At 32.3% G+C, this 19,924-nt stretch overlaps 2 protein-coding genes across 2 annotated transcripts in view; both read left to right on the forward strand.

The window, feature by feature from the left end:
• The first annotated feature begins 5,239 nt into the window (after window positions 1-5,239).
• LOC139515416 (alpha-2Db adrenergic receptor-like) lies at window positions 5,240-6,614 on the forward strand. The gene has a single exon (XM_071304988.1). It carries the CDS (start codon window positions 5,240-5,242, stop codon window positions 6,488-6,490), a length of 1,251 nt encoding a protein of 416 aa, XP_071161089.1. The 3' UTR covers window positions 6,491-6,614.
• A 9,970-nt stretch (window positions 6,615-16,584) lies between these two features.
• LOC139517441 (alpha-2A adrenergic receptor-like) overlaps window positions 16,585-19,924 on the forward strand; it is a 541,200-nt gene continuing 537,860 nt past the window's right edge. Inside the window, exon 1 of the mRNA XM_071308473.1 lies at window positions 16,585-18,805. Coding sequence (XP_071164574.1) covers window positions 16,683-17,939 — 1,257 coding nt within the window. The 5' untranslated portion in view covers window positions 16,585-16,682 and the 3' untranslated portion in view covers window positions 17,940-18,805. The remainder of the gene's footprint in view (window positions 18,806-19,924) is intronic.

Here is a 19,924-nt window from a genome sequence, read left to right on the forward strand (position 1 = left end):
ATACTTAAAAGGTGCAGCTTAAATGTGTTTTAGTTAATCATCTAACCTGGTCATTTATGCAATATAAGCCAAATATTGCCAGAAAGATTAATGATAAATGAGCTTAGAAATGGAAAATTACTAAATACTAAACTTGTTCAAAGGGTATCCACACGTCTCAATCTTCAAAATCGGTTATCTAAAAATACTACCATCGCTAACATTTTTAACAATAAAAATCGTGGTTACCCTTCTATCGATAAGTGTCATGCCAAAAAATGACTTACATGTCCCCGTCTTTCCACCAACAATACGGTAAGGTCCACGTTTAATGGTCGCACATTTTCCTTAAATTTTGAAACTGATATAACTTGAAAAACAAACAGTATTATTTATTTACTCACATGAAACAAACCGGGATGTGGTATTCAGTACGTAGGAGAAACTGGACGATATTTATCTAAACGCACTCAAGAACATCTGTATCGTTTTAAAAGACCCAATAAATTCAAAAGTATCATTTACCAACACCTTAAGAAGCACAACCATCCTTTTAAATATTTAGCAGTTCAACCTTTAGAAGTAGTAAATAAGCAGCCTGGTGAATCGCTTTCAAAGTTTGTACGATCACGGAAAATAATTGAATTAAATTGGATTAAAAAATTACAGACAGTTTACCCTCTCGGTCTAAATGATAATATCATGGGAATTGGTAATATATCTAGAACCAATTCCGTTAACATTTTGGATATAGTTTCTAAAACTGTTCGTAAAAAACGTTCTCACGGTCGTAGAACAAATCGCAATCAAAGAAAATTTCGGGCCAATCATACCAATATTTCGGACCTAATTTCCATTTCAAAAAACAACGGCAGACATTATCTGTTAACAAAACTCTGTTCGTTACAGGTTAACAGGTTAAATACAATTTTGGAGGATTGCAACACAATTTCATATAGCAGTCCTAAGTATGAAATTGTTCAAATTATTATGGCATATTGTTATTCTAAATTATTTCCCAAATTTGATCGCCCTAAAGATCATAAAAAACATTTTATTAAAATTAAGTATGTCAATAAAGGCTTTGATTTTGTAAATATTGCCGGTATATTTAACGACCATTCTGTTAAAGAACAAATTCCTGGATATTTTGACAATACTGAGCTACCTCTTATTTGTTATATTTACAAGAAATCTACCCGGAAATTTGTGTTTAATTATAGTCAAATGTGTAAAGATGTTAATATCAGTGAAAATACACCTACTTCATGTAATTGCAGTAATTCCGAATATATATATTTATGGACCCATTTCCCATGTTATAACAGGAGATCTTAACATCGTTCAAGACCGAGAGTTAAAATCATTCCTCAGTAAAGGACCTAAATATCGTCCCCCGTCAATTATTAATTGGAATGAGTGTCGTAATATCATCAACGACTCACTCCATACTTACTGTATGAAATGGATAAAACGGGAAAAAGCTGACAAAAAATCTTTGGACTCTTTTTTTAATTCAGTAATGAAGATAGTTGATATACGTATTCAACATTTTAAAGAACATTTTACTATAAACAATAACCACAATAAACCTATTTCTCGTATCAAACATAAACTAAAAGAACTAGCCAAGGAATTTGTTTTTGTCCCGGCAGATAAAGCTGCTAATAATATTATTATTGTTTGACGTAAATTTTACATTGAGGTTCTGAAAAAGGAAATCACCAATTCACCAACATTCCAACTGACTCCATTTTCAGAAAACGAAATCTGTAACAAACATAAACTTTTAGCCACCGCTTTACAAGCAGAGCCAAATACAATGAAAGTCCCAACTATGTATTGGCTTCCGAAGCTACACAAAACCCCTTACAAATATAGATTTATTTCGTCTTCAAGCCATTGTTCAACTACTAAATTGTCTATTCTTCTTACCAGCACACTTGGTACAATTAAAAACCTGATAATAAATTGTTCAAATAAGGCCTTCGAAAATAGTGGAATAAATTACTTTTGGAGTGTCAAGAACTCGTTGGAAGTACTTGATAAATTGCATGCTTATATTGGTGATTTTGAATCTGTTCAAAGTTTTGATTTTTCTACCCTGTATACCACATTGCCTCACATTCTCATTAAGAAAAAATTCACACACCTAATTAAATGGGCATTCAAAAAATCAGAATGTGAATATATATGTTCAAACTCTTTTAGGTCATTTTTTAGTAGCAATAAACAAAAAAAACTATGTTAATTGGACATGCTTTGATACTATATATGCCCTTGAATTTTTACTAGATAACATTTTTGTTCGCTTTTGGGATTCCGTATTTCGTCAGATTATCGGAATTCCAATGGGGACTAACTGTGCACCACTTATTGCGGACCTGTTTTTGTATTGTTATGAGTTACAATTTATGACAAAAATAAGCAAAGACCCATCGAAACAACATCTGATAAACAAATTTAATAATACTTTTAGATATTTGGATGATATTTTGGCTCTCAATAATGACGACTTCAGTATGTATATTAATGAAATTTATCCTGTTGAACTTACTTTAAATAAAGCTAATACTAACAATGACCACTGCCCTTTTCTCGATCTTGATATCTATATCACTTATGGAAAGCTGAATACTAAAATTTATGATAAAAGGGATGATTTTTCATTTCCTATCGTTAATTATCCGTTTTTAGATGGTGACGTTCCCTTGTCACCATCTTACGGTGTTTATATATCTCAACTTGTACGATTTGCTCGTGTATGTAACAATGTTTTAGATTTTAACGAGAGAAATTTATGTATTACTGAAAAATTATTACACCAGGGTTTTCGATATCACAAACTAGTCAAAACATTTACTAAATTTTATCATCGGCATAAAGACATCATTCGTAAATATAGCTCAACATGCAGACTTCTAATACGTTCAGGTATTTCACATCCAATTTTTTATGGTAATATTCTTTATAAAGCACAAAGGTGTCAGTATTCACCTCAGAAACTTACAAAACCTTTGAATAGACTTATTAAGAAGGGATATAATTACGATACTGTTGTCAAGTCATTAAAGATTGCATATTTTGGCGTTAATATTGAGTCACTGATAAGGTCTTTGCATCGGAACTAAACACATTATTTTTTTAAAAACAGTTGTTGGCATGACACGGGTTATGTTCTTCTCATATATGTTATGATGGTATGATACTAAACCCCTAACGGGAAGGATTGTGCCTGATGTTCATATGATGAAATCATAATCTTTCAGTCAGTTTAATTGAAGTCTGGAGCTGGCATGTCAGTTAACTGCTAGTAGTCTGTTGTTATTTATGTATTTTTGTCATTTTGTTTATTTTCTTTGGTTACATCTTCTGACATCAGACTCGGATTTCTCTTGAACTGAATTTTAATGTGCGTATTGTTATGCGTTTACTTTACTACATTGGTTAGAGGTATAGGGGGAGGGTTGAGATCTCACAAACATGTTTAACCCCGCCGCATTTTTGCGCCTGTCCCAAGTCAGGAGCCTCTGGCCTTTGTTAGTCTTGTATTATTTTAATTTTAGTTTCTTGTGTACAATTTGGAAATCAGTATGGCGTTCATTATCACTGGACTAGTATATATTTGTTTAGGGGCCAGCTGAAGGACGCCTCCGGGTGCGGGAATTTCTCGCTACATTGAAGACCTGTTGGTGACCCTCTGCTGTTGTTTTTTATTTGGTCGGGTTGTTGTCTCTTTGACACATTCCCCATTTCCATTCTCAATTTTATGAAAGATACCAAAATAATATTCAAATTCATATGTCGAAAACAACTCGCAAATTCATTGCAAAAGACGAAAACAACGTTACGACAACTGTACAGCATAGAAAACTAAAGAATGAGCAACACCAAACCCATCAGAAAATGATGTCAAAGGCTACAGAGAAAAGCCTCATGGTAAATGAAAATCCATCCATATAAAATTGATCGTTTAAATTTTATTTGCTTAATGTACTGCAATTTCAAGCACATCTTTTATGATTCAATGAAATACTAGCAGCTTCAAAAAGTATAATGGACAATATCGATTTTGAAATCCAAGTTTTGCCGAAATGGTATAATACATTTACATATCGATGAGTGGATTAGGCTCTTAAGAATTATCAGATCTCGAAATACATGTTTTCCCAAAATAAATCTATTACCCTACTTTTTAGAAACAAAACGGTTTACTATTCAAGTCCCATAAAGGATATTATTGAGCTGTTTATAACAGCTAAAGAATGCATCAGAACCAAATGTTCACTTATGATATAGATAAGGCGATGTGGTTAACAAACGCAACAGTAGTATACCGCTGTTCAAAAGTCATAAATGCATTGAGAAAAAAACAGCATGGTTACAAACTAAAACCAAGGTAAACACGTTAACTATCAGAGGAAAACAATGGAACAACAGAAACACTGAAGTGCCACAAAAACGAACGCTAACATACATAGAAACAAACTATTTGATAACAACTGCCACAGGACATTTAAGAAAAAAAGAATGGTTGGTTGAACCTTGTTTTTTTCGGAAGCCAAACCTCCCACTCATTATTACCCGGTTTGTTTATTCCTGGCTTGTTTTGGTTTTTTGTTCATATTAGTTTTTGATTACCTTCAACTATTGTGTCGTTTTTGACTGGTGCTTATTAACATACATTAAATACTAGTATCCAATTTTAGTTTAGTTAAATAATTTGCAAATTGTATTCTGTAACATTTTTAAATGGACTAAAGCTTGTGAAGCACGTTTCAAACAGGACAAGCTCTGGAGGTTTAGCTAGCTATGAAACCAGGTTCAATCCACCATTTTCTACATAATAGAATGTCTGTACCGAGTCAGGAATGTGACGGTTGTTATCCATTCATTTGATGTGCTTTATCTTTTGATTTTGCCATTTGACTAGCGACTTTCCGTTTTGAATTTTTCTCGGAGTTCAGTTTTTTGGTGATTTTACTTTTTTTAAAACAGATAACTACTTGGATTCATAGATACGAGTCTTGTATTTGCATACTTGTTTGTGAATTAGTATGACAATCCCGGATCTTGCATGATATTATTAATCCCTTTGTAAGGTATAAATGGCTAAATTTCATAACTAAATCTCCGGATGTTTTAAATCTTACCACTCTATATTCAAAATATAGTGTTTGAGTAGTAAACATCTAGGACGGTGTCTTTAGATCATGAAAAAAATAGCAATTATTTTGATTTACATTGAGTAAAGTTGGCAATGGAATTTGATAACACGACATCACGTCTGGAGGAACTAAACCATGCGCAAGCGCTACGAAACATTCCGATAGTCGTGTATCTTGGATTAGTTGGAATCACGGGATGTATTGGAAATTCTTTAGTGTTTTACATCTATGCATCAATTTATACAAAATTAAATTCAAGAATTTTCTTACTTTTTCTTGCTGCAATAGACTGGAGCACTTGTGTCATAGATATTCCGTTGGAAATAATTATTGTACTTAACGAATACAACTTTCAAGATACATTGCTATGTAAATTTTCCAGAACAGGAAACGCATTAACAACCCTTTATGCTGGTGGAGTATTGCTTGCAATTGCAGTTGACAGATATTTGAAAATTTGTCGCCCAGTGGGATTTCAAATTTCAAACAGGACGGCCAAATTACTCTGTATTGCGTTGTTTTTTGTTACACTTCTTCTCATATGGCCTGAATTTGTTATGAATGGTTTGCAAACTGTTGTGATCAAGGGTGAAGGATTAAATGGAACGGACTGTTCTGTCGGGGATGATTATCAAAAAACAGCATATCCGACGGTCTTCAAGTTTTTCATTTTTATTCTATTCACTGCATCGTTGTCAATAATGATTGTCATGTATTGTCTGATCGGGAGAAAAGTGAGATTCTTTGCCTACAAAAATGAAAGGCGTGGAAGCCTGTCTAAGACTAATACGTTGGATAGCACCGAAAACTTAGACGATGTTTCTAATTTAAATGGGTTACATCTAACTGAGAATTCTAACACCGCTGCAATGAACGAGTATGTTCATGTGTCAATGAGTAAAAGTAAAGATAATGTAAACACGACTTATAACAGCAATGACAGTATTGATGACTTAAAATCTATGGATTCACAAACATCTGAGATCGGGACAATTGAGAGAAAGAAACCATTCAAAATCCAACTATCTACTACCCAGCTGGATCAAATAAAACGCAGAAGAACGTTGGCGCGAAACACAACATATCTTATGTTTATTGTAACGTCTTCATTTATCATTGCAGGCATGCCTTACATGATTCTTATAATTCTGAGCAATACCATCGACAACTTTGTGTTGAATTTGAATCCAAGTGGTAGGGTCGTATATGGTTTCTTCTTGCGATCATATTTTCTTGGTGCTGCTGTGAATCCTATAATATATAGTATATTTGATAGGCGATTTAGACACGCATGTAGAGGAGTGGCGAGGAAATTTAAATTAAAGGTCTGCCGAACAGGGTAGCTTGATGTCTAGTAAGCATATTTCATTAAACATTTGACGTTTATGATATGATATGTCTTGTGTTACTTTCTTTGTAATGCAATATTAGTGATACTAGCATAATTAAATTGGTAGGATTAATTAAAACTTTGAGAAAATAACAATATACACATTACTTGAATATGACAGTGTTTTATTTTTGACTTAAATTTTAAATACATTGTGGATCTTCTTTACTCCTAATCTATAAAGACAAGATTTTGATAAATATCAACGATGAAACTAAATGAAACTAAATAAATTATATTAAAGTATCAATAAAGACGGAGTTGCACATGGGTATTAACATTTCTTTTTTTTTTTGCATTTTAATTTTCCATTAATTTTTCCACGAACATTGCTTAATTTGTTTCTTACACTTTTTATGACATCTGTATGTAAAATCTACAATAACTGATAGATATAGAGTGTACGAAGGTCTGAATTCCCTTTCAAAATATGCAATACTTTGAGCATACCAGCAGTAACTTCGAACTTTCTTTAAAGCGGTTATTTCATACGGAACTTCTGTTACCCAACAGTGTTTTTTTTTCTTTCTTTAATGCCTTTATCTTTCAGCTCTGTATATTCTGTGTATTAACTTTGATATAATTGACGGACGTGCATTTTCTGGTTTTATGTTGTCTTTCAACCGTTTCAACTTTTCTTCCACATATTTTCATTGTATTAAAACATACCTTATTACAGTGAAAACATGGATATTAACGTATTTCTGTTGAATACATGGAGAACTGCGATTACGCATTACGTGTAACGCATGTATTGCAGGACACGCTTATCCTGTTGACTAACCCGGTCTCAATCCATTTCTTGTTCATGCGATTCCCTCAGTTTTCCCTTGTTACCTTAGTAAGTCTTCTTAATCGATTTATAATTTGTCTTAATTTAACAACTGAACATTGTTAACTTCATTTAGGCGAAGTACATAAGCTTAAGAGTAGACACTTGGAGACATGAATGTAAAATAGAGCTGCTGTCCAGGTAAGATGGCTATTTAGAATCAACTGTTTATACCCACAATTTTTTTTCTTAAAATGCCCTGTACCAAGTCAGGAAAATGGCCATTGTTATATTATAGTTTTTTTTCTGTGTGTGTTACATTTTAATGTTGTGTTTCTGTTGTGTCGTAGTTCTCTTATATTTGATATGTTTCCCTAAGTTTTAGTTTGTAACCCGGATTTGTTTTTTCTTTATGGATTTATGAATTTCGAACAGCGGTATACTACTGTTGCCTTTATTTAGTATACAACTTATAAACGTTGATATAAACTAAGAACTTCAATACAGCGGCTATTGTTTTAGTGTACCTTTTGGACAGAGTCACATATTGCTCGTAGCGTTTCTACGTATATATACCACACTTGTGAGTCTTATGTTGACAAAAACGCGTTTGGAGAAACGAATTATTAGCCTTGTATACTTGATGAGTCTCCGGGAAAAAAGGAAATAAGGAATGGGAGTTAGATTTAACAAAATAAGTTATCACTCTTTGTACTGGTTGTCTACTCTCCTTTACGTTTGTTGTTTATCATTAAGAATGTAAAAGAATATGCGATTTATATCTTTTGATATTGTATGAAATAAAGGCAACAGTAGATTACCACTGTTCAATAGTCAGAAATCGAAAAAGCGAAAAAAAACATGGTCACACACCAAATCCGAGGTCAACACATCAACTATAAAAGGAAAACAAGGGAAAAACAGAAACACCGAACTGCCACAATAACAAACGCCATATAAACGGTCTATTTGAAAACAACTGCCATTTTCCTGACTTGGTATTGGACATTTTGAGAAAAAATGGTCGGGTAATTTTATGGTTAGCAAAACTTCATGCTGATATGGAAATGTTAAAACTACTTTTAAATTGACATTACATGACAGGAATACTAACGCAATAACACTCAGAACAGAAAAATACATAAATACATAATTTAATAGTGCATTACAACAAACCATGGATAACATTGGACCCCACCTCTCATGAATTTACAACAGTACATCAGCATACCTCAATAGAATTATGAACTGTGTGCTACACGAATGTATCAACGCCACAAGAAATGAAGTAAAATAGAATTATACAATTGGAATTGAGGTTTTATTGATGAAATATTTGATTTGTAATGATTTATATGCTTTACATGCTCTAATTGGGTCCACTTTATGGTATGATGCAATTTCTAGCAAATTAATACACTATTCGAGCACTAATGTCAAAAACGATTGAAAGTTAATTTGCAATAATTGCAAAATTTATGCGAATGTAGAGTTTAAATTGAGGTAAGTGTAGTTTACTGATGTTCAATTATCATAAATCGATACAAATGAAGGTAATATGGAAATGCATGAGCACTAGTAGAGTCGTTCATCATCCGTCATGCTAATCCACACTCGTTCAAAATGTCATCGACCAGGAATTGTTAAAAAAACGGTAAAAATTACAGATCTTGCAAAAATTCATCATTCCAAGTTGATCAATTTTGAAAATAAAGCCCGAAAAAAGGAGCGTATCAAAATATTTGCTGTCATGATTATGAATTAGCTTGAATGAACGAGTTTGCATCTATACATTATGAAACAAGATTAACTTGAAAATATAAGAGTCACAAATGTGACCTACCGAATTAGACTATTTACCCCTATTTGTGACATTTTTACCTATTGTTTTTGTTGTTTTGTTCACACATCGTTGTCAATATAATGGAATTTGATGCGACTGTCATAGAAGTAAGAGGTTTAGCTAGCTTTAAAAACAGGTTCAATCCACCATTTTCTACATAAGAAAATGCCTGTACCAAGTCAGGAATATGACAGTTGTTATCCATTCGTTTGATGTGTTTGAACTTTTGATTTTGCCATTTGATTGGGGACTTTCCTTTTTGAATTTTCCTTGGAGTTCAGTATTTTTATGATTTTACTTTTTGTTTATAATGGGTAAGTGGTAATTTGGAAATCATTGAAATTAGTTATTGCAACACATTTTTCTGTGTCTGTTAATGCTTGAAATAATTTTTAATGGTTTTCCAAAATCAAAATGAAAAGCTACGGGTTCTTATAGCTTAATATAGAGAACACTCTTCCGTTGTAGTACTTTCGTGCATCATTTATTTCATGCTGATATTTTTTCGTTTACCATGTTTACTGGAGATATTCTATACCCAACACAAACTGTATTATGAATTATAGAATCGTTTATTTGTTTAGTTGCACCCCCTGATATTATCAAGAATATATTTAAAAGCATTTTAGCCGAGATCATGAATTTTAAAGTCGGGCCAGGATTGGCCAGTCAATTAGGAAAATCGAATTATTTTTTTCTCTTTAACTCTTATATTTTCAACATTGATCCCTGATCCTTCACAGAAAGATTGCATACATTTTGGTGCAGTTTACCTACTGTAAGGGAATTGTTTTAAAGGATTGTTTCTAATTTTCAAACTTTAAGAAATTGATATTTTTTAAGAAAAAATATTAAAGACGGTACCAATTTTGTGTAATCAAATTTTCCTACATATTCATTAAAACTTTTACGTCAACTCTCTTGAATTTCTCCTTTTTTCTATACTTCGGAACTTTAATATTATTTCAAGCTAAAAGATAGTTTTAATCAACTTCCCTGGAGTCTTTAAATAACATTACTTAAACTTAATGTATTTGTATAAGTATTTGTACAATAACTGATTTCCAGCACTACCAAGAGCTCAGAATGTTATTTGCTAAAATACATAAATTTTCAAGTCTTATATGAAATGCATTAGACTTCCATATACCCATGTTTTGAATCACAGCTAAGCCTAATTGGACACTGCTGTTGAATTTTGAAACCATGGTTCTTTAACTGTGCAATCCGATCGTTTAATTTGTTTTGTTCTATTGAACATTGGTAATTTTAAGGTTCTTCAGAAACGTGTTTCTGTTGATATATATATATTAAAAAAAAGAACAACATGAGAATGACTTAACCAATATTTTTTTTAATGAAAAGGGATAACTTTAACTTTGAATAGTTTGGTGTTCAAATAGTGAAAAAGCACATTTCTACAATAACTATGAGAATATACAAGATTGCATTTATCTAATCTAAAAACTGTGACGAGGGCTTCTAAAAAAAACAGCGCGACTACATTGTATTTTTTGTTTGTTACATATTTTTTAAAGGAGATATTAGTTAAGTGTTTTAGGAAATCATTCCCAAGTCTAATTTATTGGTGGAAAAAACTTCCCTATCTCCCTTCACAACTTCCTCTGTGAATAGTCAGCATGACTGAACTAAACATTGGTCATCATTGCTTTCTGTTGCAAAACGAGTCGGACAGATTTACTACTGAATTATTGTTTCTCAAGCAACATGTGCCATCGTGTATCTTCCTTGCGATATGTTTTGTGATTGGTGTAACTGGGAATGCATTTGTACTCTATATATTCTACAAACAATTTAAGCAATCAAATTACAGAGTATATGTGCTATTCCTTTCTGGTATAGACATAGTTTTCTGTTTTACAGTGATACCGTTTTATGTTTTCAATATGATTTACTATTGGAACTTTAATATTGAGGAACTTTGGCGTAAGTCACTGAATATCGTCTGCAAGTTGGGATGCTTTATGACGATATTTTTGTCATTGGCATCGTTAATTATTTTGGTGATCATCGCTGTAGACAGATATATCGTTGTTCGGAAACCTTCGCAGAAAAAGATAGGAGAAGTTCACGCATTGAAAAGCTGCATTATCGCTTTGCTACTTTCGGGGACATTATCTTGGTACAGCTTCTTAATATATGGAGTAAAGGAACGATGGGACAGCGATATTCAAATTGTAATACAAAATGTATCACAGTGTACATCTGTTCACAAACTATCATATATTAACAACTACATACTTTTAGCGTGCTCATTATTGCAAGCATCGTTTTTCTCTTTGGCATACGGTGGTATATGGTCAAAAATTAAAATCCATGCCCAGAGGTCGTCGATTGGTTTCAGCAAACGTCGAAGGACAATCATGATATATATAGCTATTACAGCAGTCTTCTCCATTTCTACTATAATCTCTTTGAGCCTACGTATCGTTACAGAGACCGTTAATAAATATCTGAATTGTCAAAGTGGATATATAGAAGAGTCTGCTTTTATGTTGTTTTCTCTTTCACACTGTATAAATCATGTCTGTAATCCTATAATATATTACTGGCGTGACATGAGATTCAGGAACGGAGTTAAAAGAACGTTATGTTGTTGGTCCGAAGTTTTAAAAATGTCATCGAGACGGTCGGACACTAATTCTATCAAAAGTATAACATCTAAAACAGTAGGCAATAATTCGATAAGAAGATGTGCTTATAGTGCTGATTCCATGACAAAGGCTAGCATCGGTGAAGAATCTTCGACGAAAAAGGAAACATTTCATGCTGAATTGTCGAATGAAGAAAATTTCACTGAATGATAAACATTGTAAATGCTTAGCTAGGACATTATTATAATCTTTATATATTTGTGACAATTTTTCTTTTTTTTAATTCAAAAGAAAACTATTTGCTTTCCAGGTATTAACACTTATGTGACTACACCGTGTAAAAAAAATTTGGCATTGCACAAGGGCAACGTTTTATCAGTACATGTTTATTAATTCTTTAATTAAACTTGATGGAGGTGTACTGATTGATATTTGTTTATAGTTTGCAGTAACAAGTTTATTAGTTGAAATTAGGAATTGAAATAGCTTGGAATAACTGCAAACTCGAGTACTCTTAGAACAGTACTTTTTGTCTTTAGTTTTTGTGTTTATTGGAGATCTAATGAACTTACTCTATTTCATCTGACCTGTATAGTTCGTTGTTGTTGAGTGTTTTAGCACCACTGTCCCTTGCTAATCTCTCATAACCATATGAATCCCCGGCACATTCTTTGTTTGTCTTCTCAAAATCAGAAACTCGTCTAGCAGTATTTTTGTTGGTTGCAATATATTTTTGTCATTAGTGTAGTATAAATCAGACCGTTTGTTTCTCTCTTGAAATGTTTTACATTGTGCCATACTGGTGTTGTCATAAAAGTGTCTTTTTCAGAGGCAGAACAAATGACGAGAGAACAATGGAATAGTCAAGTTCATATGAAAAAGTCGACACAATCAATAGTAAATCAAAGCCGATGAGGATTATGATTATTTTTAAACAACACTTGTATACATTACAAAAATGTGTTAAATTGTGTCATTAGAAATATACATGTAAACACACGATTTGTATGTTCATTATCAAACAAGATGATTGCACAAGAAGCTTGTGAAAATGAAATTCAAAAATTTTGACCTTTGCTACAAATTGTTAACAAAGTTTGAAAACTATATACGTACAAAGGCTTAAGAACTTTCACGTCATAATTTGTTGAGAATACCACATAGTCCTAAGCATGTTACAATCTATTTCATCTATTTTTCACATCAACGTTTACGAGTACACCATCCAGATCCTCTTGTCAAGTGGACTTTGAATGTAGAAATTTTTTCTTTTCGTGAATAAAACAATTCAAAGTTGTATCTTTTGCACATTTTCATGTAGCCTTCTTGACATATTTGCATGCAATAGTCATATTACAACAATGTCCGTCTGAATTAGCTGAATAACTTTAAATTTCAAAAGTTTTTATTTGCTGTAGATAAATCGAAAGTTTGGGTACTTTGTTCCTGCATGCATACATATACGGACAATTTGCATAGTCTAGAGAGGTATACAGCCAACAGTGAGTTGAAGTTGGTCCTCCAGAAATTTATTTGCAAAGCTTAATTTTAAACCAGTTTCACACACATCACCCATAGCTTACTACGAATCACCATGGCAACAAACCATAATAAAATATTTTGAAACTCTGCATCTTTATTTGCTTCCATGAAATGGTACATATCATGATGTTATTGTATCGTCATAACATCAACAATGTTATGTGATTTATTTATATTTCTCAGTGATGTTATTCATGCTCTTCGACTTTGTACTTGTTTGACTTTATAACTATTTTGATCTGAGCGTCGCTCATGAGTCTTATGTAGACGAAACGCACATCTGGCGTACTAAATTATAATCCTGGTACCCTTGATATCTATTTACACCACTAGGTCGATGTCACTGCTGGTAGACGTTTCGTCCCCCGAGGGTATCAATAGCCAAGCAGTCTGCACTTCAGTGTTGACATTAAAATCAATTTTATGGTCATTTTTATAAATTTCCTGTTTACAAAACTTTGAACTTACCGAAAAACTTAGGATTTTCTTATCCCAGGCATAGATTACCATCGCCGTATTTGGCACAACTTTCGGTATTTGTTTTTGTTCTCTATCTATACTCTTCAATTTTGTACTTGTTTGGCTTTATAACTTTTTTGATCTGAGCGTCACTGATGAGTCTTATGTAGACAAAACGCGCGTCTTGCGTACTAAATTATAATCCTGGTACCTTTGATAACTAATTATGCATTTCCAAACATTATGTGCAAATTTGAAAAAGCTCTCAAAAACTTTGTTTTCTTTGATCAAAACTGGGCCTAAATGCCTTAAGTCCTTTAAAGGGGCACTAAAACAATAATTTGACTAAAATTCTCATATCCGATTTATAACCTACTAAAACGTATATTTGAATTGCAATAAGTCAGAAATAAACAGTTACCACTGCATGTACTCGTTAATATTTATCAGTATTTCGTGTATAATTTAGTTGCTGCTTAGTTATATACAAAAATTTGGGGGGGGGGGTCAAATTTTACACTGAAGTAAGGAATGATTGCTTTATTTAGCAGAAAAAGTCAATCCCTTTTGGCATGATATCCTGGTAAAAAAAGTTAAATGTTGAAAACAATACTGATATTCTGGACCAGTCAATATAGCTAAACCCAAACATCCAAATGGATGGCAAGATAATTTTAAAGGTGACATATATTAAAAATTGTATAATTTTTATTAATGATCTTGTGTCAGATAATAATACATTATTCTCATTTTAAAAATAATAAAAAAAAAGTATAATATCAATACTAATTTTATGGAGTATTATGGTATTTTAAGTGCTATTCCAAAATAGACGGAAAAGTATGATAGAAGGTAGATGTAAACTTGACTTAACTAAATAGATTAGAAGATAAAGTTAAAATAGAATCAAAATCTTGTAAATTTTTCTATGAATTATTTCTGGAGGATAACAAAGTATTATCCTTATCTTCCTGTTATAAATGGAAAATAGATTTAAATATGCAGATTGAAGATTGGAGTGTTATATATTCCATGCCATTCATTATAACCAGAAAATTGTTTTTACAAAATTTTCAATTTAAGATTGTCCATAAGATTCTACCATGTAATTCTTTTTTATTGAAATGTAAACTAAAAGAAACTGAACTATGTTCATTTTGTTCAGAAATTAGAGAAAATATTTTTTCATATTTTTTGGGAATGTAATGTAACACAAAACTTCTGGATATCCATTATAGATTGGATTAGAAATTATGACATCATCTTTTCTTTCAGTGCAAAGATGTTAATTTTAGGTGTGTCTAGGGATTTTGTCAGCTGTAAAATAGTTAATGATATCTTGTTGATATCTAAATACTATATATATAAATGTAGATGTAAGTGCATATTGCCCACAAAACATGGTGGGATTGAATATTCAAAATATTGGATTAATATAGAAAAATACTCTGTATGTTTCTTAACCCCTGCACAAACAATACAAATGGATCAGAAGCGGCAATTGATAGAAGCAGCATTTAATTAACAAAATCAATTGTAATATGTATATCTTATTATACCATTAGGGTGTGATCGATCTTACAAGTGTTACTTAACTCTTTACACTTTGTGTCTAATACTGTATTATGTTATTTCACATATTTCATCTTAAAAAATAAAACAATTACAAAAAAAACTTTCGAGATGACCACCGGAGACTGCCGATGGTTTAATATATGACCCGATATAAACATAAACATAATGTAAGTACATATCAACCTCGTTCAGTTGGATTTTTCTAGGTCTGTTTGATTTCATGTAATAGGTTGAATAAAAAGTTTACTATCGTTTATACCTGAATAAGACTGTTTGTTTGTGGATCGAATCAGTCAACGAAATGGTTCCCATTCGTTTCACTTCATTCTTTTCCTATTAATGACTGACCACGATTTATGTATGTGTAAATAGTTATCAGAGGTACCAATCTTAAGATATTTGGTTAAACTGAAGGTCACTTGCATACGGATTCAATGAGGTAGAATTCTATCCTTGCAAATTAATTCTTTGCTGATTTTGACAAAATTGAACCAAGTTGGTTGCTAAAGACGAATTTTTTTTCTCATTATTTCACTTTATTAGTGATTGAACTTAACAAAATCATATTCTTTTTTTTTCTAAATTATTCAAAAACGACGTTTTTGGTGACACCAATAGAACATTTTGAAAGAAGGTATTCACATATAAACAACATTGGAGTGATATTGCACAATCGCTGCTTCGACCAGATGTGCTTCTGTTTTTAATATAAAAATGATGAAAGTATATTCTAGTAGATATTCGTATGTTATTTCTGCTTTGAAATTTAATAATTGCATTATTATTTACCACTCAGAACATTCTTTTTAGAGATGTTAACACAATTTGAATAAATGTTTTATTATTACTAATGTATTTCGAGTGGTTTCATGACGGTTTTTTTTTAATTGTTTATTGTTGGTTACTTTATTGTTATTTTTTTTGTAACATGCGTATCAATTCTGACCTGTAACCTTATTCTAGCTACTTTTCTTAGTATATAAGTACTGGTTCAAATACGCACTTCTAACTGTGCAAATAGATCCTTGCTACAGTTCGGTAAAACTTGTTTTGAAAAGTGTTAGCACTTGACGAGACACGTTTTAGATATACATGTAAGTATACTGGTTCAGGAATTGGACCCTTTAGACAGTCACTTCACCGGATCTGGTTTCATATATCAATAATCCATTTGTAAGTTATAAGTAGATACATTTCGTAAGTAAATTCCGGATATTACAAATCTTAACACGTACTTCATATTGTAATATATAATTTGTAAGTAGTCCGGAAGTACTGAAAAATGTCTTCAGGTTAAACGAAAGAAACAATTATCGTGATTTACAGCGCACAAGGAGCAATGGAATTTGATAACACGTCATCACGTCTCGCCGAACTTAACCATGCCGATACGTTGCGACATATACCGATAGCCGTGTATCTTGGCTTAGTGGGAGTCACGGGATGTATTGGAAATTTAATAGTGTGTTATATCTATGGATCAGTCTATACCCAATCAAATTCCAGAATTTTCCTTCTTTGTCTAGCTGTAATAGACTTGTGCACTTGCGTCATAGATATCCCTTTGGAAATTATTACTGTACTTAACCAATATAATTTCCAAGAGTCGTTGCTATGCAAATTTTCAAGAACAGGAAATTCATTTACCACTCTTTATGGTAGTGGAGTATTGCTTGCAATTGGAGTCGACAGATATTTGAAAATATGTCGACCGACAGGATTTCAGATTTCGAACAGGACTGCCAAATTACTCTGTATTGTCTTGTTTTTTGGCACAGCTGTTCTTGTTTGGCCTGCATTTGTTATGTACGGTTTGAGAACCACCGTTATACAGGGTGAAGGACTGAATGGAACGGAGTGTTCGATATCAGATTTCTATCAAAATTCCGTTTATCCAACAGTTTTTCAGTTTTTAATTTTTACTTTGTTCGCTGCGGCGTTATGCATTATGATTGTTATGTATACTCTGATAGGGAGAAAAGTAAGATTCTTTGCTTTTAAACATGAACGACGACGTAGTCAGTCTAATACATTGGATAGCGACGATAACTTAGACGATGTTCCTAATCTTAAGAGATTACAGCGAGTAGAGAATTCTAACGCTGCAGAAAAGAACGAGTATGTTAACATGTCACAAAGTAACGGTAAAGACACCGTGTTCAAGGACAGTTGTAGCAATGTTAACACGGATACTTTGAAATCCCTGGATTCACATACCACTGAAATCGGGACAATTGAGAGAAAGAAACGATTTGTACACCAACCATCTACTACCCAACTGGATCAGATAAAACGCAGAAGAAAGCTAGCACGTAATACAACATATCTGATGTTCATTGTAACGTTTTCATTTATTATTGCAGGTCTGCCTCATTTAATTCTTATAATTCTGAACAGAATCATTGACAACTTCGTGTTAAATATGAATGCAGGTGGTAAGGTCGTTTATAGGTTTTTCTTGCGATCATATTTCCTCGGTGCAACTGCAAACCCAATTATATATAGTATATTTGATAGGAGATTTAGAAACGCGTGCAGAAGTGTAGCTAGGAAATTGAAATCAAAAGTGTGCAGAAGAGAGGAGCATGATGTATAATGAACATATTTAATTTTCGAACTGCTCGTTGTTCATGATTTGCTCTTTATCTATTGTACATTTAACATGCATTTAATACTTAGTCTAATGAAATAACTAGCCTATACATTGCTAAGATAAAAAAAAATCTATACCTTTTATGACGTTTCCTTGTGATATCTTTGTAAGTATGAAAACCTGATTCCAGGAAAAATTCTTTGAAGAGGTGTCAAATATGATTGTCCTACTTTGTGTCTGTATGTGCATCAATGAAATCAACATTTTTTAGAATAATAAATTCATCATTGATACCAGGCTCAAGATTATGTACGCCAGACGCACAGATTCATTAATAACACTCATTAATTACGCTCGAATAAGAAAAAATCATTGATCATTCCGTAAGGTTTTAACATATTTAGCTAATTTGAATGAGTTTACTTTTTGCCAATTTCAGAGGCCAAAAAATGGCGCGTATCAAACCTACTCTTGGTTTGGTTGTATTCAAATAGGTACGACTTTATGAATATAAAAAATATTAGCAAAAATTTAAGTACCATACTATTTCCAACAACCATTTTCGCAATTAGAATTCAATTCACAAATTTCGTGCTTTCGCACCGCTTTTCTGTATTTTCTTATAACCATATCATATGCACGCTATTGATTTAAAAGGACGTCGAAACATAAGGAACTATATGACCGAAATAGACATGAAAAGAATAATAAAATGCATTTTAGGTCAACTTTGTCAAAATAATTTCTGAATATGAAAACGGGACATTTAAGAAATGTACGTTTGAATCATGCAATTACGGAATACTGAGTTGAGGATTCCCTTGAAAAGAGACTAACGGTCCACCAGCAACGATATCGACAATATGCTAGTAAATGAAAATAACATTAAATAAACCAGAGTGTCTGGCGCGCTTTTCTGGATTTACCTACACCAGGAACACTCAATTCTTAACATTTGAAAGTAAAGAATAGCGTCGAAATGTGAGGAGCTGTATGACCAAAAGTAACTTAAAAAAAGAATGACACATTGTTTCTTAAAGGGGCTACAAGATATATAAAAAATCTTAAGTATGATTTTTTTTGTTCAATCATTAATGAAAGTGAAATAATATATCGCTTTTAGCAGCCAGTATGGTTCAATTTTGTCAGAATAAGCTAAGAAGCATTGATGATGAATTATTCACTTGCAAGTGAATAATTCGACCTCATTGAATCCGAATTCATGTGAATTTCTTATTTAACCTCTTAGCTAGAGATGGATTATGCATGATTGGTGTGTGTTAGCTAGGCTATTAAAAGAATAGAATGTCAACTTTGAAAGTAAAACAAAGGTAAATCATTTGATTGACTGGGTCGATCCACAAAAAATCATTCTTATACAGGTTAAAACGATTATTTACACATCTTTTTAATCTTTGAAATATGAAATTAAACAGACTTATAAAAATCCAAACGCACGAGTCTGATATGAATTTATCAACGGTGAATTTTGAATATATATATTATCATGTTGTCATGAGCTAATTATACAGTTGATAAAACAATCCACAACTGCATGATTCCATTTATAGATCATATTTGGTAGAAAATCATTAAAAAATATTTGTTGCACTCTTTTCCATTATACCAGGAACATATATATACTGTTCCCAGATTATACCAACTTAAATAAAGGTAACAGTAGTCATGATACCGCTGTTAAAAAGTCATAAATCTATTGCGGGACAACAAATCAGGGAAACACATCAATTATAAGAAGCGAAGCAACAGAAACACTACAGTGTAACAAAAAACAAACGACAATGCAACATACATAGAAACGAACTATTAGATAACAACTGCCATATTTCTGACTTGGTACAGGACATTTTAAGAAAAAATGGTGTTAAAATTGATTCACAATTTCATTAAGGTTTAATTGCTTTGAGTTATAATTGGGCAAGTCATAAATTTAAGTTGAGATGGTTCTGGATATTATAGATTATATT

Source organism: Mytilus edulis, chromosome 3 (assembly GCF_963676685.1).
Source record: "Mytilus edulis chromosome 3, xbMytEdul2.2, whole genome shotgun sequence".
Classification (NCBI taxonomy): Eukaryota; Metazoa; Mollusca; class Bivalvia; order Mytilida; family Mytilidae; genus Mytilus; species Mytilus edulis.